The following is a 24,364-nucleotide window of genomic DNA, read 5'->3' as shown; positions in this document are numbered from 1 at the left end:
ATCGATAACTTTGTGATACAGTATTTGCAATACGTGATAGAGAGTTTTCTATTCGTATGCTTCTCAACGCGTGAACACGTTTCAGACTAGTTACAAATGTGTCGAAGTCAGAATATTGATATAATTGATCATATTTCTTCTTAAAAAGAAACAACTTTGCAAAAATGTCAAATTATCTATCATGTTATAGCACACAAATGTTAAACACATTTGTGATTTACAAATTACAAGTTAATTTGATTTTTTGTTAATAATAAAAATCAATATTCCAACTATTCGTACATATAAAATCGAATTTGTGCCATATATTGTGGTATGTGCAATACTTTGAAGTTTCATTATATCAAGATTTCTATAAGATGCAAGGATTACACAGCTTGACAATATATTTTTTTTGGATATAGCGTAAAGAAAATAACTATAAAATAAACAAAAAATAAAAATGCTAGAAAACGCTAATATTTACGAAGTAATCTACAGCTGCAAGTGAAAATAAAATAACATATATAAAAAAAGTTTAAATAAATGGCAAAGTTTCTTGCAAAAAAGCGTAGATATAAATAAATGATATAAAATATGAATTAATAATATATATATATTACTTTTTTCTCTCTCTTTCTATATATATATATATATTCTAAATATATAAAAATTATATGTAATATGTATATATATATATATATATATATTAATCTCTTCGAATACTAAATGTTTCTTTTCCTGCAAGATACAAAATAATATACGATATAACTCTTTTAAATTAATTAAAAAATACTTATCAAAACGTTATGACACGTCTCGTCATTTGTCATGCATTGCATCATGTATTCGTTCACAGATTTGGAAACAAAAATGGTAAACTTGGTCTCACGTTTTATGTCCGCGAATATATCAGTGACGTTATGCGATCAAATCGCAAAACGGATCTTACTCTCGTTTCTCATTTAAATGCTGCGAATGTGCCGTGGTCTGCGGACCAGTAAACAACATGAGGACAAACCGGAGCTGACCTTTGCCAGTTCAGACATACGCAGTGATCTAGTCGGAAACTCTACCTTTTCAGCAAAAACCTTACTAGACTGCGGAATCTCATCCTCCGATCGATGTATGAGGGTGCCGTTCACGTAAAGCACGTTTGCGGCCTCGTCCTCGGGTACGGTTAATGTTTTGTAATTGTATGTCGCCTCCCGTTCGATTCTCTATAGATCAAAAAGATACAAAATTAAAAAATTTTATACAAATAAGTATATTACGCAAACTATTTTTTACAAATTTTTAAATATAAGAATGAGAATAATATTTCTTTCAAAATGACTGGTTTAGTTTGATAGAAAAATACATTGTTTTAAATACAAAATATTGGAAACAATAATTTTTTATTTTCATATTATTATTTCACATTAATAAAGAGAGAAAAAGAAAGAGTTGTTCTATTTTAATGTACATACAAATGTACGATGATTCACATACCTTGAGAACTTCTTGAGATTCCTTTCCAGCTCCTACGCATATAATATCTGGACCAGCCATCGTAACTAGTGATTTCAAACGTGTGTTTACTGGCACCTAAAGACAAGAATATTACGAATTATTACTTCGACGCATGTTATTGTATGAAAATCGTACACATACATCATATAATTGTGTAATCAATATATTCATATAGTTGTTTTACTATTATATTTAATATATTTAATTGTATTTTACAGATCTTATTTTATTGAATATATTCACACGTGTTAATTTTTTTTTATAATGTATGTTTACACACTATGTAAAACACAAATCTCTTTTGATACATTTTAATGTATTAAAGATAAATGTTTATAAAGATTCTTAATGGGTGAAATGGTGCGCTGTATTTGGTGTAAAATCGTGCATTGTGTTTCATGTAACTTACAGAAAAGTGCAAATACGTATTCTACATACGCTCTTAAATGGTATTTGATTTAATATCTGTAACGAAGCACAACAGTTGAAACAAAATGAAAAATGGTATACATCAGATATATCACATATTGTGATTTGAAAGTAAATAAACCTAAGTGCGTGCGAATATGAGTGAATACACCTGTGGTAATATTTTGTGGGTGGTTCAAGTGCAAAGCCAAAACCTGTAAATTGTTTTTCGATTCCAAAGCGATCGTAAAAGTTTGCAATTACGTACGTAAAAAAAAATTTTCTTAATATCGTGCATTCTAACTTGTGAAGTTAGTTTCTTTTTTTTTTTTTTGATTTTTTATATTTAATCAATGAAATATCAAAAGGGTCAGTTTAATGCACCCAAACCTGAAGAGGAGCTGAAGTGAGACTCTCCACTATTACCTCTTCACCACCATCACCCACCTTAAATAAACATTAGAAAAATGAGGTGAATGAATATGATAGTTTCTTTATTGATAATGGCGCGATAAAAACTTCCGATAAACATATATTACTAGAAATATGTACTGTGATTTGTTTTTATAAATCGCATTGAATTGTTATTCATGATAAATGCATGCATTTATGTATATTTTTAATGCACAGTGTTTCATTGATACCGAAATTCACTATAAAGATGCATCAAATACTAGATCTGTTTTTGAAGTGCTTTATAAAATATTAATAAAATACTCTGTATATAAAATATGAAATATACAAAAATACTCTTTTTTAGACGTGAATAAAAAATAGTATATTACAAACAAACATTACATCAAGAAGAATAGAAGTTTGTTTTAAAAAATCGATACATACATATCTCTCTAACATACTATTTTCACACGTATAATGTAGCGCACACATACTGAGTAATTGACTCTAACACTGACTGTTCAAGACAATCTAATGAGACATTGATACACATGCAGTATATGATGTTTTATATCAAGAGAAATTGTTTTAATTGTTTTATATGTACAATAGATCATTAGTTGTTTTTTATATAACATGTATATACACATTACTTTATAAAAAGTAACTTTATGTACTGACCTTGATGGGAACACATGGATATTCTGGAAATGCTGCGGCAACTGCTCGTGCTCCTGCTTCATTTGTAAAATGAGACAGTCCAACAAAAAATTCTCTACCTGTAATAAAAAAAATATTTGGATATAGTTAACATCTAGAAATACGATTTTCTAAATAAGATTTAAGTATAAATTAAATTCAGATGTAGTTTTACAGAATGTGAAGTGAAACTTGCCTGTGAAGAGAACGTCTCCACCATCCAAGCGAGCACTTTTATCACTGATCTCTATGAGTGGTATTTCTAGTTCTTTCTTCAAAACAGCTCTAATGGTATCAAGCTGGAAGAAAGAAAGTATTTTATATAGAAATAAGTTCTATCTCGCGCGAAGAAAATAAAGTTGATGAAACAAAATCCTATATATGAATTTAGTGTGTCAGCACTCTATGAGTTAACGAGTTGAGATTGCTATCATCATTAACTTGGATAATTCCGGACGTACCTCTTTAAGACGCGACGGTTCGCTCGGCCGGGCGATCAGGGCGATGCCGTTGCAGATGACGGCTATGTCCTCGACGAAGACACAGAGCGGCGAATTCTCATCCGGCGGCATTTCTACGACGTCAATGTCGAGCTCGCGTAGGAGTTGTGCCAGAGCTAGATGTTGGGTCCTAGCTTCGTCGAGTGTCACTTCGCCCCGCGTTCGCAGCGACAACGGTATTCTGCACAGAATCGCGTGCGTATATCGGTACAGCGGCATCTTCAAAAATCCACACGTTTGTCGCCGACAAAAAGAAACACGGAATAGAGTCAACACGAAGTAAAGTTTGACGTTTAACGTGACGTTTGACGCAACAAACGAGATCGGTGAAGATCATCGATCAGTTCTGCCAGCTCGGTTTTGCTAGGAACTTCGAGAAATAGTAACCACGAATCAGTATGACCAATCTCGATTAATCTTGATTGGTTTGGTGCATTTATGGCTCGTGGCTGAAAGGGTAGTCCATCTCGGTATCTCGATTAATCTGCAGCACGGATTAGAACCATGTTTTGACATAGCGTACGTATCGACAATTCGTTCGTGTACATCGCTACGTAGTTGTCAATGTGCACCACTCGTGGACATGCGCTAAGTTACGATTCGGAAAACCGTCAAACTTTTATACGCCTGGCTGCTCTTCAGTTTTTGATGCTTTTCGAGTGCGTGCGTTGTGTGATAATAAATATCACATAAGCGTTTGAAAACAATTGTGCTTATCGATAATCCTGTAAAAATGACGGACATTAAGAACGACAAAACGAAAGTCGATCTCGGATTGCTCGAGGAGGATGATGAATTTGAGGAATTCCCCACCGAAGGTAAATTTTTATATTTATTTTCGTTAATACTTATGCGATCTAACCTTAAAATCGCTGATTCATTGATTATAGATTGGACAGCAAAAGATGAGGATGGCGCGGATATCAGTGTCTGGGAGGATAATTGGGACGATGATGATGTCGAGGACGATTTCAATCAACAGTTGAGGTACTTGTTTACTAATTTAGCGATTAACTAGTTTTCCCCATGCAAAACAGACAAGATTACTCTTTGGTACAAGTTTTATAATAAAAGCATATATAAAAATAGTTTAAATTTGTTTAAAAATTGAAATTGATAATTGTGGAATATCTTATTTAAAGTTTATCAATTTTGTGAAAAATTAATTGATTTCAGAGCACAGTTAGAAAAACAAAAAACTTCATCGGAAACAACCAAGGGAAATTAAGTGATTATAATATACTTGAGCATATATTTGTACATAAATAAACATGTAATTAAATACTCAACTTGTGTACATCTATATTTTATACATATGATATCTAATGATCTTTGGAATGTGATAATAGAGCTAAGTGTATTTATAAACATATTTGTATAACAATGCACCATTTGTTTGTTTCACAGAAGCATGTTAATTTTCTCTTCCTAGAAAAACAATCATTAAATATAAATACTGATGGTGTTACAATAAGCCCGGTTTAAAGATATGAGACCTTTTCTTTTATAATGATTCATTTTACATTATAATTGACAGAAATCAGTTTTCTCTAATGAAAGAAATACTTGGCATATTGTGAATACTTGGTCAGGTACAGTCTTCGTATTAAAAAATTTGGTTGTTATATATATATAAAATATGTAAGCAGTCAAGATATGGCACATCAATTTTTGTAGACACAAGTATTTTTTTGATATAGATGTGTATCTCAATGATTCTTGAACATCAAGTCAAGAGAATAGACCAATGCACTTGTTTCGAAGTACCTTTTTGTTCCTCTTATGAAACAAAATCAAAGAAAAATCAATTTATCGCTGTATCGTGGTGCTTTTTGCAAGAAACCAACAATTCCGATACTACCGCATCGAGCATCTGCATAATCACATCCATATTGATCTTTTTGTTTCCGCACGAATTTAGCAGATATTCCAGAGCTTTGTGTACATCGTCCTCACCAAATATCCACTTTATATCATTCGGAATTTTCGTTCTCAGTAAATTTACCAACTTGGATTTCGACTCCGCATCAATTTCATTCGATTTGACATTGTGCGGTGCATTGCAATTTAGCGAAGAATTGTCTAGAGAATCGAATAACCAAAAAATCGTTTTCTGCAAGAGAATTTTGAGTTAATAAAACATTCAATACATCAACAATTGTTTTTCAGAAATCGCACCTGTAGAACTGGCTCCGAAATGTTTCCAAATAGCAGTTTAGTCCATCTGACAACAGCTTCTTGCTGTAACGTATTGTTACTTTCTATTCCTGCTAAAAGCTCGCAAATCAGATCTATCATTGTACACGTCAGCGTTAAATTAGAATCCAGCTCATCTCCTTCATCTGAAAAGAAAGAACGTATATTTATATTTTTATGACTATGAGACACATAAGTTTCTGAATACAAGTCAAAGATATTACCGTCGTACGAAGTGTTAACGGCTTCCAACCAACAATCCAGCAACTCTGAATCACCACTGGCCTCCATTGAGTCGACCGCTTCGTAAGCTGTATCTACTGTACAATACTCCGTTCTTTCCGCTATTAGCTGCTGAAGTTTACAAGCTAGACTTTTCTGTAACAAATAAATATTTTTAAAGTATGTATTTATATATTTCACACAGTTTATTTCGATATTTGTGATAAATAAATTTAAGTTCCATTACCGACTTTATATCCTCGACAAATCTCCAAGGTATGTCAGACAGAGGCATCAGAGTAGGTAGAAGAGGAGTCTCCTCTTCTTGATCCAATTCGAAGCCTGGCACAACTGTCTTCAGTGTGTTGAATACGCCAGTTACGGTCTTGGCGAGAAATCGATCCAAACGGGGAGCCACCGCATCCGCTTTCTTGTTCGCACTACTGCTCGGCCGAAGAAAGTGACGCAATTGCGGCGGACATTCGTTTGCCACCCGCGTACACAGTATCTTCAAATAAGTTTCTAATTCGACACGCCCACCTTCCGGTAATACCAAGTCCGACATAACATTAGCTAATGAGGGAATCTAGAATTCGCAAATGTTATGCGATTAAATTCAAAACTTAAATATAAATTTTTATACTTGTTCTTACCTCTTCCAAACTCATATGTAACTGAACGAAATCGGAATATTGTCGCCTGACAGTAGCAGTGGTAGTTTCGAACAGATCTACTCCACGTTGTTCGATATCGTCGAACTGTATACAATAATACAATTGTTGCGAACCGTCAGTCGCAGTGTGAAACTCGGTCCACGGAATCGACAAATTCGTAAATTGATTTCCTTCATATACTATGTAAGATTTTTCTTCAGCATGTCTGAAAACATAGACATGTAATATGACGTTTATTCAAGACCAAACGTTTTCACCGAGTTGCACTCTTACAGTGGTGTGGTCGCCGTGGATTTTTGCTGCAGCAAGTTTCTAAGCCTGGCGATGGTTGTCGCGAAGTCCGTCGGTTCTTCATACACCGGTGATATTTTGTCCTCTTCTAAATCTAAATCTGTGTCTGTTATGCTGTCTCCCCAGAGTCCTCTGTGCTCTGTAGAGAGACCTTCTAAGCACAAAATCGGTCTTTCTGGAGCTGCCTGTGAAGCTGCCTTCTCATTTTCGCTCATAACAGTTGCGGATAGACTAGACTTAGGCGCAGATTTTGGTAGCGGCTGTGGAATTACAGCCGCTGTCGCGGATGCGATGCCGTCACTCAGAGCAATACTTATGGTGCCCTGAGAGAAAATGGAGTTGAGAATAATAAAGTTTTTTTTTAGTCATCGTAATACTTGATTATGGCATCACTTTAACGCACATTAATGTCTTGTTTAACTGGAGTAATAGACTTTTTTTCTGACGGAGCATCCAACAAACTTAATAAGTTCTTGATCAACCAATTTGGACAGCTTATCGTGTCTATAGTTGTTAAAAGTTTTTTCGCTAAAATAGCTTGTAAAAGTTTGCATGGTAATGAACTATTTAATTCCCACTGTAGAAACTCTTGTGCTAGGACAGTGACTAAACGATGCAACATGTGCTCTAACGTCGACGCGCTTCGGGAACCAGGATGTAAATATTTGTACGCTTCTTCTACATTTGCGGTAGCACCCTTCTCAATTCGACGTAATGCCCTGTGAAATGCACATGTTACAAGTGATACGTAACTGTTTTAGTCAGCAAAGTTATATAGAAATAATTTCTACATTCATACCTACGATATTCCTTCAAATGTAACAGCATTATATTTGCCAACTTATTGGTAAGTGTTACTTTGCCCATTAGATCAGCCTTCCAAACAAGTTTCTTCAGCAATTTGCTCAACAAATTCTGCGTTTTGTCGGAAAATGATTTGTCATTACTTATATTTTTATACCAGATTTCTATGCCCTTTTCATTAAGTTGGTGTGTCATGTTTTTTATATCCAGCTTCTTTTTTGTCATTGAAGAAGTTTTACAGGAATGTTGTGAGCTAGTGTTATTGTTACATTTTACTCTACCCTCTTGTGCAGAACTTGAACACTTTTGTGTCTCATTTTTATCCTCAATTACACTCTCATCCTTTTCTATCAAGAAATGTAATCTCAAGTGACTTCCCAGTTTCTGGTAAATCCATTTGTTCATAAACTCCAAATTAAGTGGACTGTTAGCTTTTAGTGTAAGACGTAGTAAATAGCAGCTCAGCCACACAGATGTGATTGCCAGTAATATAGCCCATGAGATGGAAACATACATTGGCAAAGGTTTGAGATCTATCCATTCTTGTATAATTAAAGAAAATACTGCAACCATTATACTATAAATAAGTAACATTTGGTTCAATCCACTCCTTAGTACAACTTTCTCCATTATTTTTCTTTTATGTGGTTATGCCTTGTAAGTAGCAACAATTTAATTCTCACATTGTGTTATAATATTTGAAACCTGAAAAAAAAAAACAAGAAACAGAGTTCTTTAGCCCAGTTTGTCACTTGCCATATGTCACAGATTACAAAGTCATGAACTAAAATAATTTACGCTTTTTTTTACGTGTATGTACATCTCGAACAATTGAAATCAATGTCTACATAAAAATTGATGAACTTTATCACCTGCGTAATAGATATAAATCGTTGCGAGTTATTGATGAGTCATTAACACAGAGATTATACGTCTCTACTTGCGCGTGTGCAAATAGAACAGTAAACAAACGCAAACGAAGTGAACTATACGGTTCGAATGTAATTGCCTTGATGATAAATTTTGAAGTAAAACATACCATGTATCCATCATTTTTTCCCGCGCAACCGTTTATTCCCGAGTCAGTCCTGGCAATTCGTCGTGACGAGTTAACCTCTCCATTATTACTCGGATCGTGCCGCGGAGTCGAACGCTCAATATGTTACAACTTTTTCATGTGTTGTTGTTTGTTACAGCAAAGCCATTTCCGCGATCAAATGACAATTACAACCCTTCACATCGATCCGCTAGTGTAGTGGAAATCGATCGACATTCTTTATCGCGCAACGCATTGATCACGTACGTTTGGCTCTTCAAGAACCCACACTGAGTTCAAAGAGAGAAGGTACCTCTTTCTGCGCATAGGAAAAGAACAACAGGCAAAATGGGGAATAGCATTGCGCGTGGGATTGGCGAGATACTCGCTGACAGCCAATGACTTTGGAGTTCGGCGACTTTCTGATCAAAGAAATGCGCGAAACAGAACGAGTTTTCGTCTGCTACAGGTATCTTTTTCCTTTTGAACTCAGTGTACAAGTTCTGTTTTGTTACATTGGCAACACTTGTAAAACTATAGTATAATACGTGACGTGACTTATAGATTTTCAGTACTGTCAGTAATAACCAAACAAGGCCACGATTGGTCGATTTGCCAAATTACTTGAATCTTCGAATATGAATATCTAAGATAAGATAAATTCGAATTGTGCGTCATGTTTATTTTTACTTTTTTTAAAAATTACACAAACGAGTCCGTAGTTATTCATTTTTAGTTTCAATATATTTGACATACAAAATATTGTGTAGTAGATTACATAAGCCAGCAAGTATAGATGATGCATTTTTTTTTTTTCCAGTGGTGTGTCACAAGTCAACTATTCTATAAGCTCATATTTGAACTGTGAAACATGTATAATAAACACTTGTGCATAAAAAATGATGACTAGTTTTTAACTGTAGAAATGATAAAAATCGGAAATAATTCAAGCTAAACGTAGGATGACATTAGAACCGATTTAGAGGTTATGGAGTTTTGGTATTATTAAATACCAAAAATAATTGCCAAATAGTTTGATATCATTGTTTATATTCAACATGCGCAGGTAATAATACATTTTATTTTTTATATTTTATTCATTTTTGTCTGAATGCGTTAAAGATAAAAAAGTTAATAAATTATCAGAAGTATGTTAAAAATTCTGAATCTAGCAGACATAATTTGTGTGTTATCTTAATTAAAACATTATATATACAATAATCTTATACGTTATTTTAGTAAGTAGTAATACATGTATAAATTTTAGGTGCGTACAATATTTAAAGCAGGCAACATTGTTATGTAAATATAATGTCTTTGATTTGAACACGCAGCGGATGTACATAACACAAATAAACGGCAAAACCAAAGAATATGAAGGTCGCAAATTAGTAGGGTAAAATAACATTTAAAAAAAATATGTTCTTACATACACTGCTTTAATATGACATTAATGTAACATTTTGTTATTTAGGTTTTCAATGGAAAAAATGTTCTATGTGGTCGCCGATGTAGAAAATTACAAGAACTTTTTACCATTTTGCAAAAAATCTGAAGTTACTTTGAAAACTGAAGACTTTCTAAAGGCCAATTTAGTAATAGGATTTCCTCCCATAAATGAAAGTTATACTTCAAAGGTAACTATGATATATCCGAGACTAGTTAAAGCAGAATGTAGGGATGGCAGATTGTTTGATCACTTGGATACTTTGTGGCTTTTTAGCCCCGGATTGAAAAACAATTCTGATACATGTGTGATTGACTTCTCCCTCTCCTTCAAGTTTAAATCTGCTATTTACTCACAATTGTCAAATTTATTTTTTAATGAAATTGTAAGACAAATGGAAAATGCATTTCTCCAAGAAGCCAGGAGAAGATATGGCAAGCCGTGTTTAAGAACGGTACAACTGGAAAGATGATTAAAAACTGAAGAGATTGTTTGATGCGAATAACACATGTACATAATGTAATAAATTTAATTATTGATCGCAAAGAGCGCTCACACGTTCGATTATGACTCGTCGAATTAAAATTTAAAAGTATATAATAAAGGGGGCAAAATTCGCATGTTTTGTCACAAGTGGCGTCTCTACCAGTAAAAAGATTTTATTTCTATAAACGAAGATGTTAAAACTAAAATCCCTAGAAATCGTGAACTTCTATTGGACATCGGGTTTCGCGTGCATATTACACGCCGATGAAAATTCTCCATAACGTTTCTGTGTGTAGATTTTTTCGATGTACAGTTATCTTCTGTTATCTGTTACGTATTCCCATATGTGCACATTTGCACGAGTATTATATTAGACGGGAGATGTATCAAGTTCGTGTGTCAGACGTACGAATTACATTCTTGTAACTTGTTGCGAGTTATATATAGCTTTATATGTACGATTCCATCAAAACACATTTGACCGAGATATTGTGAATTTGAATGCTTTGGAATTTTCATTTAAACATTTCTTGGTTTTTACGCAAAAGTTTTTTTTTTACCGCAAAACCAAAATCCGAATCTTACATAATTTACTTTTTTTTTTTTTTTATATATATATATAAATTACGTGTATATTTTTATACAGTGCAGAGTTTGTAACAACACATTTCGTGTGAACGATGTTTGACTCGTGTATAGAGTTCTCGTTCATTTCATTAGAATCGTTAGTAGCAAGTCCACAACGGTTCCACAGGTGAAGCTGTGAACGTCGGTCCAGTTCAAAAAGCAGACTTTCATTCGCGCTCAAGGCCACAAGTGCCGACATATCCCCGGCGGAGTCTCTCCCGTAAGTCGTAGTTGCGCGCGTCGACAGTGTACATATATATGCATACATACACACGACGGTTGAAATCACGCGTTCCGCGAGTAAATCATATCATCGGCATCATCCGTATCGTCGGTTGTCGCGTGTGTTTCACGAGAAGCGGTGTCCGAAGCGCGCCAGATCGGTGCACCATTGGAATAGCAATGAACTACGCAACGAGCGATAGGTGTGGCGCGTGAAAAAGGAAAGGCGCGCGTCGCCAGAGTGTCGCGAGAGTGTAAGTTCAGTGCGCACGTGTGCGTCTCTCTCTCTCTCACAAGAGAGAATCTCGGGGATGATCGAGGGAGAATGAAGATAGCCCCGACGAGACTCGCAACGTCATTTCGAATCATCAAGGCGCATCATCGTCCCTCCGAAGAGTTCGCGCGATTAATGTGCGTGTGTGGATTTTCGTAGGGACATTCCACCGCAGGGCCCTTCACGCATTGTACAGTGGCGCGTGTTATTTTTCGCGAAGCGTGTTGTTTCTGCGCCTATGCGTCTCCATTCGTCGCGCGGTGATCTTCGTAGTAGCGGTGGAGGGGCCCTCACGGTGACAACGGCGGCGGTGGGGAAGGACGCGAGGCGCCGGGGGAACTCCGCGCGCCACGAGCGAGAGAGTGAGGTTATCCCGTGTGCGTGTTCACCTCTCGCTTTCTCTCTTCCTCTCTCTCGCACGTGCGTCCCGATAACTGCTGCGTCTCGCTCGCTCCCGTCTTCGTCGCGCTCGCGCTAGCTAGCTCGCTCGCCCGTCTGTCCGTCCGTCGGCTGGCGCGCGCGCGCGCGTTAACGGAATTCGCGATCCAGCACGCAGGGACCACTGACTAATGTTTAAATGGACGCATCGTCCATTATCACCCAAGTGTCGCGGGATGACGAGATAAGCGCGTTCAGCAGCGAAAAAGGTGCGTAACGCGTATTAATCTTCATGCCACCCTCCTCTTCCCGCGTTCTCGCTACATTTACCTCCGCCAGATGCTGCCGGGATTTCGTTCCCCCTGCACCTGTTACGGCATCCGAATCCGCGTTTCTCTTCTCGCCCTAACTTCACTTCTTATATATATCCCTCCTTTTTTTTCACTTCGCGAGCAACTTCTCTCGTGCGTCCCCGCACATCTCTATCCCCCTTCTGCTTTTCCACTGTTTATATCATCTCACCCTTCTTTTAAATCTTGTCATCATGCTCATATGTTCTTCAAACATAGTGTTGTAAATTTTCTAATTTTTTTTTTTTTTTTTTTTTTTTTTTTTTTTTTTGTTATGCTCTTTTACCTTTCGTGTTTTAATACGCTTTCTGAAGGCAATTCGCAAAGAAAACAGCAAAAAGCTTAGTTTAAAAGGTTAATTACAGCAATAATCTTTATCATGTATCTTATTCTGATATGTAGATAAATGTTTCATAATTTAACGATCTCATTTTTGTATAATTGAGATTTAAAGTCCAAGATAACAATTGATATGTTTTACATAAAATCTTTAATTTTCTATTGTGTTGTCACAATTTAAATAAATATATAGATATTGAGCTGTTATGTTGTACATATATTATACATGTGTATACATATTTCTATTGTTTCTGTATTACTATGTATATACATTCTCTCTCTCTCTCTCTCTCTCTCTCTCTCTCTCTCTCTATATATATATATATATATATATATATATATATATGCTATTTTTCTATATCATATCTGTTATATTTTTCCACTAAGATATATTTTTGATATATCTTTTTTTTATCAAGTTTATTTATAAAAACTTACTGCTTTTAATATTATATAGCTACAAAGTGTTAAAATCTTAATTTTGATTAGATTATTAATTTTGTTCTGCAATATTTATACAGCAAAAGTGGCATTTTGTATATATTTTTTTAAGACAAACTTCTGTGAAGAATTATAATATGTAAATATGTAAAATTTCTATGATATTTGCATAAATCAATATGTGATGAATGATTGTCTTGTTTTTCTATCCACTAGCTCAATTACCTCGAGAAAATGAAGCAGCCAACAATAGTCAGGCGAGTGGCAGAAGGACGAGAAGACGTGGATTTCTGCGCACTTTGCTCTGCTGCTTCGGGAGGGGTCGAGGTGGTAGTTCAAGGAGCTCCAATGCGAGTTCTTTGCAGGGGGATGGCCGTGGTTCGCCACCACCAGGCACCGGATCCCCAAGGTTCCTTCTACCACCTGTCAGGCATCAAGATATGCACAAGAAGTGCATGGTAATCGATTTGGACGAGACTCTGGTGCATAGTTCTTTCAAGCCAATCAACAATGCAGACTTTGTTGTTCCTGTAGAGATTGATGGAACGGTACATCAAGTATATGTTTTAAAGAGGCCTTATGTAGATGAGTTTTTGCAGAGAATGGGTGAATTATACGAATGTGTATTATTCACTGCAAGCTTGGCCAAGGTATGTCCAAAATGAAAAAAGAAACAGAATAAGAATGTTTTAATATATGCGTTGTTTTATTGTATGATGTTTTACAGTATGCAGATCCAGTCGCAGATCTTTTAGATCGATGGGGTGTATTCAGAGCGAGATTATTCAGAGAATCCTGTGTATTTCACAGAGGAAATTATGTTAAGGATTTGAACAAATTAGGTCGGGATTTACAGCACATTATTATCGTAGATAATAGTCCTGCCAGTTACATTTTCCATCCAGATAACGCAGTAAGTTATAAAGAATAAGAAAACTCAATTTATTCTGATATAGTAAAGGTTATTTTTATTGCCACATGCAATCAAATATAACTACTGGAACTAAGAATTTTACACTTAAATAATCAATAGATTCAACTAATATTAAAAAACACTAACTTTTATAGGTTCCAGTGGCGTCCTGGTTTGATGACATGACGGACTCGGAACTACTGGACTTGATTCCCTTCTTCGAGAGGCTCAGCAATGTAGAGAACGTCTACACAGTGCTATGCAACAGCAATCATCCTTACAATCAGATGCCTGCGCAGGCAGTGCAAAGCAATCAGAGTCAGGCGGGATCAGGCTCACTGGCTGCTTCCTAGCCCCGTCTGAATTCTGGCATCGCAGCCAGTCTTGTCGCTCAATGCACTTTCCGGAGGATCCTTAGGGGACTGCTGCACGTGACTCACTCGCTATGTGGCGACGGACCTCGAAGCGTCCCCCCACGTTGACCTTCGGGAAAATCACTCCAATCAGCGGGAGCCGAATGCCTTATATCTTAAAAAAGCGCGTCATCCAAGTTGATACAGTCACAGCTGCTGGTATCCTTCTTCCTGGCGAGCAACGCGACGAGGATTGAGTTATAGCTTCGAAGCGCGAGTGTTCTTCCATTTTGCACTAAAAGTCAGATGACGAATCGTATCGATCCTGTGTGAGTAGGCTGAATTATGTACTCGGTAAAAAAGACTTAATGAAGGATAAAACCAGGAGTTAGCATGAAGCAGAATTTGCTTGCGGGAAAAGTGATTGATTGCGAGAGAGAAGAATGATATAGAGTGTTTCGTCGATGATATATCTCGTTTTGAAAGGATATTAAAATATAGGTAAGAGAAAGAGAGAGGAGAGAGAATGGAGAAAAAAAAAGAAAAGAAATCGCTCTGAGTCGTTTGATGGGCCGTGATGTTGCCGTTCATTTTATTTCTTTATTTGAACTGAAACACTGCAAGCTTTATTGAATTAGATTTCAATTATATAAAAAGAAAAAAAAGAACGCTCCACCTAAGTTTTCGAATGCTTTTGACGTAACACTTACAGAACGAGTTGAAAAAAGGAGAGTAACAGTAACAGGTAGAATTACAAATGCACATTGTGTTGGTTAAGACTTTAAGATAAAAATATTTTTATTATTTTAACTTTAAATTAATATAAAAAGAGTTCTACACTGTATTTTAAAAGAAATATAGCGCTAACACATTTATAGATCTCAATATATACATATAAAGTTACACAAGTGTTTTAAAGGTCATATGATACTAATATCTAAACAGTTAATAATCTTTAAAGTTTTAAAAAAAATTTATACACGCGCGCGTGTGTATAACTTTTTAAAGCTTTAAACATTACAGAAGTTTAAGATCGGTATTCATAGTCGGATATTAGATTTAAGATTGGCTTAAGTTTATCTTCTTAAAGATCTTCTGGAATGGTCCAATGCCAATAAAAACTTACAGCATCTTAAGATGAACTTAAAACGATTTTAAATACAAGATCGGATTATGAATATCGGCGTGTAAATTTATTCTGAAAAAGATTGTTTCCCAGATTTTTTGACTCGGTGAAGAAATATCACGTACAGAAAACTAAGATTTCAAAAAAAAAAAAAAAAAAATCGGAGGAAATTCTGTTAAAAGGATATTTATCATTTCGAAAACATTTATAATACTTGAAAAAGATCAAACTTTTAACATGGTGTTGTTGATAGTAAACACTTTACACTGCCAAAAAGGAAAAACAACTGTTTTTCGCATGTTGAATTGAGTAAAAACTTTTACTTCTATATTTATATCAAAAAGACAAGATAAACTTTGTGAACGACGACAAAAATTACTTAAGAATTTTTGTCACGCAGAAGACAAATTATCATCCTAGAATTCATCGTGCAAGATGCGCGTAAAATCATGAAGGTTTTTATTAAGCATTATATTTAAGTATGTCACTTATATGTATTCTTGTATAAAACATTTATTAAAAAATTACGGCTTTTAGACAAAAAAGAAAAAAAAATTGAAAATAAGTTTAAAAAAAAAATTTAAGTTTCTGTTTTTAGCGATATTGCTTTTCGATATCGCGGTAGATATTTCCTGCTACTGATACACACCTTTAATGGAACTCCGTTCTGTATGGGTAGCATTTAAAACGATGACATTTAATGATGAAATTTTGCAGGGTACGTACCTCCATTTTTCTTATCAACTCTCTCTATATATTTGCGAAAATGTCTATTTTTACTTCATTTTATCAGTCTTATATTGTCATCAGTCTTATTAAATATACAATTGTACTTCTTTCAGAAATATTTATTCGAATAAAATATTTTAACTAGTCTCGCATGTCTGTGAATATATTAATTTCTGGTTTCAATCTATAGCAGCATAAGTCTTTTTTAAATGTTTGCCAAAAGGTTTTAATTTTTTTAATGGTGGTAATAAAAAAAGGTGCGCAGAGTTTAAAACTTGCTAAATTCATTGAAAGAAATGTTAATTGATCGCATAAATGTGTATAAATTAAATAATGTGCTTAAAAAAAGAGGAGAAAACAAATTAAGTAATCAAGGATAAAATAGCACATGAATCATATTGCCAATATTGAGAAACTAAAAACTGGGCCAATGCATATCATTCTTTCCCTCCAAACTAATGAGGTTACGTCATATTTGATCATTCGTTTTTTTTGGAGCAGAAAATGCTTAAGTGGAATTTTTCTTTTTATCAAAATTTTCATCTTATTTATTTAAGACTTATATGTAAAAGTAATTAATTTTTCTTAAATATAATAAACAAAAATTTTTATCGCATTTCTTTAAATAAATCTCTTATAATTATTCATAATTATCATTTTTTAAAATATATTCAAAAAGAAAACAAAACTCTGAAAATGAGAAAGTTTATGTTGTAAAATTGAAGTTTATTTTGAAAAATTAGATATTGTACTTTTTATTGCATAGGGTTTTTTACATTGCGAATGTAACAACATTTTCTCGCTCCAATGAAATGAGTTGCACGATAATGTCATTAACAAATTAGAATAATTTAGATGTAGCTCTTTGAAGGGCAATAGATAAGCGACGATACATCTCTATGTGCATATATTAGTAACGTGTAATATTTATAAACAATCATCTGCTTGACCGAGCATAACAAATGTACAAAGTGCATTGTACTACCATAACCGATTCAAATTGTTATTCTCTTTGTGCTTTTTACCTCTGTTAATATTATATTATTATATATACATAAAATATTATTATAGATATCGACAATAATGTCAACACTCCAGTGCAAAAGTATTCTTTACTCTGCATGCACTATTGCTACTAACAGATTGCACTTTTTTTCCTAAAATTAAAAAAAAAACAACATTTTACAAAACCCATTCTAAATGAAAATCGTTAAATGTTTTCAATTCTTGCATTGAAGTGACGATATTATTATTGATATATTTATTAATGAGTTAGTATTGATTATCAATACCAGCCTATGACAAGCTCGGCTGCATCTGCTGTTTTATTTTTTATTCCTATTCTGAATACAGGGCGGATCAAAAGTCACAGCACAACTGAGAAAAACGAGATTTCTTCTGGATTTACATAATTTGAAAGTAAAAAGATTAGCTTTCTAATCTTTTTTTGGTTTGAAAGTTATAAATAAGAATTATTTTTCTTGGTGCTTTCAGTTGAATTTAAAGATCTGTCTTAATACTTTGTCTTAATACAAAGAGTTGGCTAAACTCTGAAAAATTGTAAGACTTTCAACTAAGACAGTTTTTATACATACCAAAAAAATAATAGAAAATAAATAATCATGTAAAATCACATCACACATTTATTATTCTCAAGCTTTCGAGTTATTGTATCTCCCGAGTGCGATTATCGTAGTCGGATTTTTGGACTACCCTGTATTTTATACCGTTTTAAGAATTGTTATTGATTTTATCGATAGCTCCGGAGAAATCCGATCGTTCGGATTATCGTTTTCTATTTATGTAGGAGAAAATTTTAGCAAACAGATTTTTGATGTGGCTTCCAATTCTTCCATCCTTCTGTACTTAGTAAGTGTAATGTTTCTTGTAAACCGTTATTTACGCGCGAATGTATAATGTAATGTTCTCTCTTGTTGTGTAACGCCCATCGAAACGACTCCGTACACATGATTGTTCATACATCTGCTCCGGAACAAATCTGTGCACGATCCAAGGATCCGAGAATCTATAGGTGTGTAAAAATGTTTGCGCGCGAATGCGAAACACATAAGAAAAATGTGTAAAAAATTCATTGAATTTATCTAGCAAAACAAAAGATCATCCGATATTAGGATTAAACATGAGCATTCTAAAATCTGAGACTGCGAGGATTTAGAAATCTACAAATTTATCGATATGTGCAATGATTTAACATTGTGTGATAACAACAACAAAAAATCATTAGTGTAATTAATTAGTAATTAAGAAAGGATCGTGGATAGAAGAGTGGTGGAATTTTTAAAGATGTAATCACTAGATATCTAATGCGAGATGTAATATCCGATCGGAGAAGAATTGAAAGCTATCAAAGATTCGAGAAGTGAAAAAATTGGCACAGAAAAGCGAGCAACGTTTATATATATATATATATGAAAAAGACGCATGACAAAAATATCGTATCGCAGAATCGTGAAACTGTTTTAAAACATTGGACGAGCTAGAGTTCCAAAGAATTAAAAGATCCGAAGACTTGAAAGCCGTGTAGAGTCTGAGAATCTAGGAATGCGCAAAGATAGATCAAAATTACAACCGAGAACAACCAGAAGAATCTAGAGATTCCAGGATCTAAAGATGCATTTTAGCTATATTACAGCATTATTGTAAAAGAAACACGAGTAAAGAAAGCGTTGCCAATAATGTTCTCTCCCTCTTGAAATCGCAGTCGAGATTTCATACCGCCTTGCTGTGCATAATAAAGCGACAAAAAAAAAAAGTGTAATATATATATCGTATATATACATACACGCGCGTGTGTGTATATATGTATATCTATATATGTATATATATATATGTATACATATACATCCAGAAAACGGCAGAAGCAGAGGATGCACGTGTGCATGTGTGGATGTACGTTTGTATGTGTTTGCGTGTGCGTGTGTATGCGTGTAAAAAGAGAAGAGAAAAGAGAATAGCTTGCGAGGCTTTCGCCGAGCGACGGCCGCCGCGATTCGAAAAGTCGAGACTTTTTTATATTCGAATACAAGAAAATTTGTTAACAAAAGAAAAATCAGAAAACAGAGCCGAATGCGCGCGGTTTTTGCGTGCCGTAAAAAAAATTAGGAACAATTATTATTATTATTATTATTACTATTATTATTATTATTGTGCAAATTATATAAAAGAATTTTTTCTTCGCGATTTGTTGTTAATCCATTTAAAAAGGCCCGTATTTGCCTTTCGTCGCAATAAAGTAGCATATAGTTCTATTTACACCGATTTTAACGCGAAAAAATGCGGCTATCTGATTACACACATCTCTCAGAATAAGAATTTTATACGATTATATTACACAAACCGAACTTCGGAATCGGATAGTCGCATCGACGTATCAGCGACGTTTAAATAAGAAGATGCAAAAGCAGACTTATATCGCGATGTATTTCTGGCCCGGTATTCACGTTCTGCAATTAGCGCTAAATGTGGCTATCCGCTTTTCAGCTTTGCTATACGTTGAGCTATGAATTTTCGTAAGGTACAACTAGGTATAACAATTATCAGGCGGTCATATTCAGCGCTATTTGTGACGACGAGTATGCATGCGATCACAACACTTGCTTTTGCGAAAATTGTTATCATCCAAACCGTACATTTACAGCACTAAATGTGTGACTGATCCTTGATCCACGATTGCATTAAAAGCGACATTTGTATTAAAGCGGTACGATAATTATTTTATTATTTGCGTTTACGATTATATGCGAAGTTTGTATAGGTTTTTTTTTACGAATACAAGAAAGAGTTTTCTCTTGACAACTCTACAAAAAAGAAGAAACCCCTATACAATCATGAAAGATGTGAAATATCGTTGCGTAGTTATTCGAATAATTTTTAATATTATTTTACATGTATCTTTTTTTTATCATTTTACACGTTTTTGTAAGTATAGATCATTGTACGGGAATCGCTATATATTCCCTTGCTTTTGACGTCATTAAACTATGTATGTATCTAAATGTGTATGTGCGGAATCGATTATCATGCCGCGTTGAAGTTCAGGATCAATCGACCACATTTAGCGCTAAACGCAGCGTTAATCTTAGAATACTAATCATCTATTTTTACCTTCTTCAATTGCGCGAATCACGTAGTTCCGGATATATGTTGCAATTTTTACCGAAAATAATCAAGATAAAAATAACACACACTTTAATGACAGATACAGAAAAAAATGTTACTTTAAATGCTTTTTTTTTTGTTACATATGTTAGTATTCTAAGATTAAATTGAAAGTAAGTAAATGCAAAGTATTTTAAAATTCTTTTAATAAGTATTTGACGCAAAATTATTTACGAAAAACTAAAAATACTTGGCATAGAAAAACTAAAAAACAAATTGACAAAAACAATAAAACGTGTGCGAAACGATTATTTTTTTATATTCTTATGACCTTTTTGGACAAGTTGAAGATACTATGACGAGTGTGAGAAGAGAAAACAAGGAACACGCGTATCAACATAAAATTAACGGTAATGCCTTGATTTGTAAATAAAAACTTCATTACTTCCACATTAAATAATGGACTTGATGTTTACTTTAACATTCCCCAGTAATTTAATTTACAAAAACATTTTTTTAAGTTATTGTATATTTGTTGTTATATTTAGACACATTTGTATATTTAATACAAATAGGTTTTTTAAAAATATTTCACATATTTATTTATATATTATCTAGATTAGCTAAGATAATTGCAAGTACATGTGTTACATATCAATTAAAATAGGCGTTTCGTCTAACCTGAAAAAATGTTTCCATAATATTGCACCCTTTTTTCAAAATTCTTTCAGTCAAGATTAACAAATAATTTCTCTCAATAAGAAGTGGTTAAAATATGATCAATAACTCTTCATATCAAAGTAAATAAAGCGTTGAAGTAGTTCTGATATTTTCCATGTAACTTATAAAGTGATAAAAGATTAAATATATATTTTGTACATCAATATTAAAACGAATAATAAGGCACAATAGCGCAGATGAGTATTTAATTAACTGTCAAACTGTCTCTCTCTTTGAGAGGCGAATTTATGCTGGTGGAATTCTCTTGGGATTCAGATCGTACATACGTCGCATGCGTTTCTTCAATTCTTGCGGAAATTTATCGTAACACTTCTTGCACGCGGGTTTCAGATCGAATTCGAAGAACTTCGTCTTCTGATTCATCTTTTGGTCACAAAATGCACACGCAAAGTGGTGAACGCACCACGCCTTGTTCAGTGCTGTAAAAACTGGAAAGAAAGATATATCGTGTTAAATTAAAATTTGACTGTAATTTAAAAGGTTCTAATCCAAACCAGATAGATTTTCTTAAATTAAGCTTTATCTATGCGGTTAATACATTTTTATCACTTAATACACACGTACCATCTCCAGAAATAACTTGATTACAAACGAAACAGAGATTCCCGAACAACTGATGATAATGAGTCTCGCAGTAAGCGAGACCTTTTTTCTCGTAATGACGATGACCAAGGAAAGGTTTCTCGCATTTTGCACAAACAAAATGCTCAACGTGCCAGTGCTTGCCGAGGGCTGTTACGACGCGCTCTTCAATGGGACGTCGACAAGCACCGCAAATTGGAATTCCCATTTTATCGTGGCAGCGCAAACAATACAATTCGTTCTATAAATGTATTAAAAATATATTAAATGTATAAGTAAATATTTCGTGCACTTTTTGTATTTATTAATTTGAGAATAGAGAACAAATTATATTTTGTATCTTGATTTGTTCTTTGTATCACATCTTACCATTTCATTGGCGGCATAACCAGGTCGAGAACGTACTTCCCTGGCTTCGGAATTCAATTCTACGCCGCAAGCTGTACAGTTAAAGTGATACGGATGATAAAGCTCACCGCGGAATCGTAAAGGCTTATCATCGATTACTCCGCTATAAAAAACAAACAATTCAATATTAATCAAACGAAACAATTGTCATTATCTTGAAAAAAAAAAATAGGATTGAGAAAATGTTTTATACAATAATTTACACAAAAGAGCTACACATACTGGCACTGATGGCATATGTGCTTTCCGAGTACATCAGCCTTCACTCTGGCATTGCATGTATGACACAACGCTCTGCCTTGACACTTGATAAAGCCTGCATCTGCCAATTCGCCATTGCACTCTTCGCAGCGGAAGCACTGAGGATGCCAGTTCGAATTCATTGCCTTAATTACTCGACCGATAACAAACTCACCTGTTAAAAAGATCCTTGATTACATATATTGTATTTAAGCACACGTTATATATCACAGAATTAATATTTAGAAATTGTAACAGCTGAATAAATTTAAAGTCACAACTTACCACATTTGCCGCAGCATGGGGCAAACAAAACATGAAAGTCATGTTCACAATATTTATATCCTTCAAATTCATAGAAAATCCCATCTGGGAATGGGCGGAAGCACTGTGCGCACCTGTAAAAATAGAGCGATCCATATGAGAGCTATAGATTCACATATTGTTCTTTTAAAGAATATACTCTTGTTTTGTGGAAAATAGCAGAGGAAACATAACATATTTAAACATATAAACACATATGTATGTACTTACACAAAACATTGAGGATGCCATAATTCCCCATTTGAGTTAACAATTTTCTCATGTGTGGCAAAGCCTTCTCTGCAGCGAGAACAAAACATGTGATCCAAGGACATATCTGTAACCCTGCAAGACATCATATATATTCCATAAATTTTAATCTGTCATTAATTAATTCTGTTACGCAAGAGAAGCAACTTAAATACATGAATATACAACAGTGTTAACTCCATACATTTTATCAATTATTTGTTGTTAGTACAAATAATTTGCTTCTTTATATGTTAGAAAATAAAATATAAAATTGTGTTATATATACATCTATATGCGTAAAGTCAATGTTTTTCAAGGATTATAAATGCTTACCCTGGCATATTTTAACGGAAGAGGACGATTACGTTTTTTGACGTTGATAAATATACTTCGTATATTTTCTTTTTATTCTCCTGAGTTCAATCTGCTTTACAACGATCTCTGTTTTTAAAACATTAAAAAAGGGGAACGCGTATAATAATAAAAATTAATGAAAATATTTTGATACAAATACAATACACACTAACAGTACTTCAGTTTTCTATCATATTAAGTTATTTGTTTATCAATTTATACAATTTTTCTATTTTGCTTCTTTTAGTGGATATTATGTTTCTGTTTTTCTATTATTATTTTAGATGTATTTAAAGATTTTATACATATACATTGTTATTATATTAAAACTTATTTTACTCATAAAATAAGTATTCTTTTCCCAAAATTAATCAGTTTTCATAAGAACTCTATAATTTCATACAATCAAGTGATGAATAATACTGCTTGTTATATCAAAGTAATTAAATAATTATACCTAATTAAATAAATGACAAAATGATGTTGAAGAACTACCTATGGGACTAGTATACAGTTGACACATCCATAATCTTGTCAGATTTTAAACCGTGACGACCAATCCGACGTCAGCGAACGTAACATAGCCTTTTATGAAAATGAGCGTGGATCAGCGTGGATCTCGTACGGATCTTACAAATTATGCCACGCCCTTGCAATAGCAACCGAGCATAACGATGACGCGATGAATCAGTATGTAAATTCGGAATCATCAAGGCGGTAATCCAACAACATTTTGCGAAGACTGATGCAGTTGAAAGATCTTGTTATGTATATCACACATAAGTTAGACCACTAAACTCTAAAATACATCGGAACGTGTACCCCTTCCCAAATAGACAGCCAACTACATCTTTGTTTGACTACTGCGCGTCCGCCATTACTTTAAAATTTAGACTTTTAACCAATGAGAATTAATAAAATGGACATGAGAAATTATTCATTTTAATAAAAAATGTTTATTTC

General features: G+C 34.1%; 6 protein-coding genes across 14 annotated transcripts; 3 read left to right on the top strand and 3 right to left on the bottom strand.

Annotated features, from left to right (window-relative positions):
• Positions 1 to 627: 627 nt before the first annotated feature.
• Positions 628 to 3,846, bottom strand: LOC109855365 (N(G),N(G)-dimethylarginine dimethylaminohydrolase 1). 2 transcript variants are annotated; one of them, XM_020429560.1, is made up of 6 exons: positions 3,456 to 3,846; positions 3,191 to 3,293; positions 2,977 to 3,074; positions 2,290 to 2,346; positions 1,471 to 1,566; positions 628 to 1,199 (listed from the first exon to the last, which is right to left on the bottom strand). In XM_020429560.1, the coding sequence occupies exons 1-6, from the start codon at positions 3,711 to 3,713 to the stop codon at positions 945 to 947; spliced, it is 867 nt and encodes a 288-aa protein (XP_020285149.1). In that variant the 5' UTR covers positions 3,714 to 3,846; the 3' UTR covers positions 628 to 944. The 2 variants fall into 2 exon arrangements, with proteins under 2 accessions (XP_020285149.1, XP_020285159.1); XM_020429570.1 differs by lacking the exon at positions 2,290 to 2,346 and having other exon boundaries at positions 631 to 1,199; positions 3,456 to 3,842.
• A 284-nt stretch (positions 3,847 to 4,130) lies between these two features.
• Positions 4,131 to 4,783, top strand: LOC109855374 (26S proteasome complex subunit SEM1). The gene is made up of 3 exons (XM_020429582.1): positions 4,131 to 4,312; positions 4,385 to 4,481; positions 4,671 to 4,783. The coding sequence occupies exons 1-3, from the start codon at positions 4,228 to 4,230 to the stop codon at positions 4,720 to 4,722; spliced, it is 234 nt and encodes a 77-aa protein (XP_020285171.1). The 5' UTR covers positions 4,131 to 4,227; the 3' UTR covers positions 4,723 to 4,783.
• A 95-nt stretch (positions 4,784 to 4,878) lies between these two features.
• LOC109855357 lies at positions 4,879 to 9,110 on the bottom strand. 2 transcript variants are annotated; one of them, XM_020429536.1, is made up of 9 exons: positions 8,721 to 9,110; positions 7,677 to 8,386; positions 7,281 to 7,596; positions 6,860 to 7,200; positions 6,566 to 6,791; positions 6,160 to 6,498; positions 5,915 to 6,068; positions 5,673 to 5,836; positions 4,879 to 5,607 (listed from the first exon to the last, which is right to left on the bottom strand). In XM_020429536.1, exons 2-9 carry the CDS (start codon positions 8,309 to 8,311, stop codon positions 5,299 to 5,301), a joined length of 2,484 nt encoding a protein of 827 aa, XP_020285125.1. In that variant the 5' UTR covers positions 8,312 to 8,386; positions 8,721 to 9,110; the 3' UTR covers positions 4,879 to 5,298. The 2 variants fall into 2 exon arrangements, with proteins under 2 accessions (XP_020285125.1, XP_020285136.1); XM_020429547.1 differs by lacking the exon at positions 8,721 to 9,110 and adding an exon at positions 8,480 to 8,566.
• Positions 9,111 to 9,304: 194 nt separating this feature from the next.
• Positions 9,305 to 12,281, top strand: LOC109855476 (coenzyme Q-binding protein COQ10, mitochondrial). Of its 5 annotated transcripts, none has more exons than XM_020429792.1 (5): positions 9,305 to 9,386; positions 9,538 to 9,783; positions 9,985 to 10,113; positions 10,192 to 10,354; positions 10,555 to 12,281. In XM_020429792.1, the coding sequence occupies exons 2-5, from the start codon at positions 9,776 to 9,778 to the stop codon at positions 10,645 to 10,647; spliced, it is 393 nt and encodes a 130-aa protein (XP_020285381.1). In that variant the 5' UTR covers positions 9,305 to 9,386; positions 9,538 to 9,775; the 3' UTR covers positions 10,648 to 12,281. The 5 variants fall into 5 exon arrangements, with proteins under 5 accessions (XP_020285381.1, XP_020285389.1, XP_020285371.1 ...); XM_020429800.1 differs by lacking the exon at positions 10,555 to 12,281 and adding an exon at positions 10,441 to 10,532; XM_020429782.1 differs by having other exon boundaries at positions 10,052 to 10,113; positions 10,192 to 12,281.
• Positions 12,274 to 16,991, top strand: LOC109855469 (carboxy-terminal domain RNA polymerase II polypeptide A small phosphatase 1). The gene is made up of 4 exons (XM_020429753.1): positions 12,274 to 12,420; positions 13,498 to 13,931; positions 14,009 to 14,194; positions 14,350 to 16,991. The coding sequence occupies exons 1-4, from the start codon at positions 12,351 to 12,353 to the stop codon at positions 14,545 to 14,547; spliced, it is 888 nt and encodes a 295-aa protein (XP_020285342.1). The 5' UTR covers positions 12,274 to 12,350; the 3' UTR covers positions 14,548 to 16,991.
• Positions 16,992 to 20,973: 3,982 nt separating this feature from the next.
• LOC109854765 (LIM and senescent cell antigen-like-containing domain protein 1) lies at positions 20,974 to 24,285 on the bottom strand. 3 transcript variants are annotated; one of them, XM_020428197.1, is made up of 8 exons: positions 23,859 to 24,285; positions 23,381 to 23,488; positions 23,027 to 23,140; positions 22,778 to 22,890; positions 22,475 to 22,667; positions 22,214 to 22,355; positions 21,827 to 22,085; positions 20,974 to 21,690 (listed from the first exon to the last, which is right to left on the bottom strand). In XM_020428197.1, exons 2-8 carry the CDS (start codon positions 23,386 to 23,388, stop codon positions 21,488 to 21,490), a joined length of 1,032 nt encoding a protein of 343 aa, XP_020283786.1. In that variant the 5' UTR covers positions 23,389 to 23,488; positions 23,859 to 24,285; the 3' UTR covers positions 20,974 to 21,487. The 3 variants fall into 3 exon arrangements, with proteins under 3 accessions (XP_020283786.1, XP_020283777.1, XP_020283795.1); XM_020428188.1 differs by having other exon boundaries at positions 23,897 to 24,285; XM_020428206.1 differs by lacking the exon at positions 23,381 to 23,488 and having other exon boundaries at positions 23,897 to 24,285.
• Positions 24,286 to 24,364: the final 79 nt, after the last annotated feature.

The sequence above is a fragment of the Pseudomyrmex gracilis genome, unplaced genomic scaffold, assembly GCF_002006095.1.
Source record: "Pseudomyrmex gracilis isolate BER0280 unplaced genomic scaffold, ASM200609v1 scaffold_3, whole genome shotgun sequence".
Classification (NCBI taxonomy): Eukaryota; Metazoa; Arthropoda; class Insecta; order Hymenoptera; family Formicidae; genus Pseudomyrmex; species Pseudomyrmex gracilis.
The sequence above is the reverse complement of the archived record's forward strand: the minus strand, read 5'-3'. Positions and strand labels throughout refer to the sequence as shown.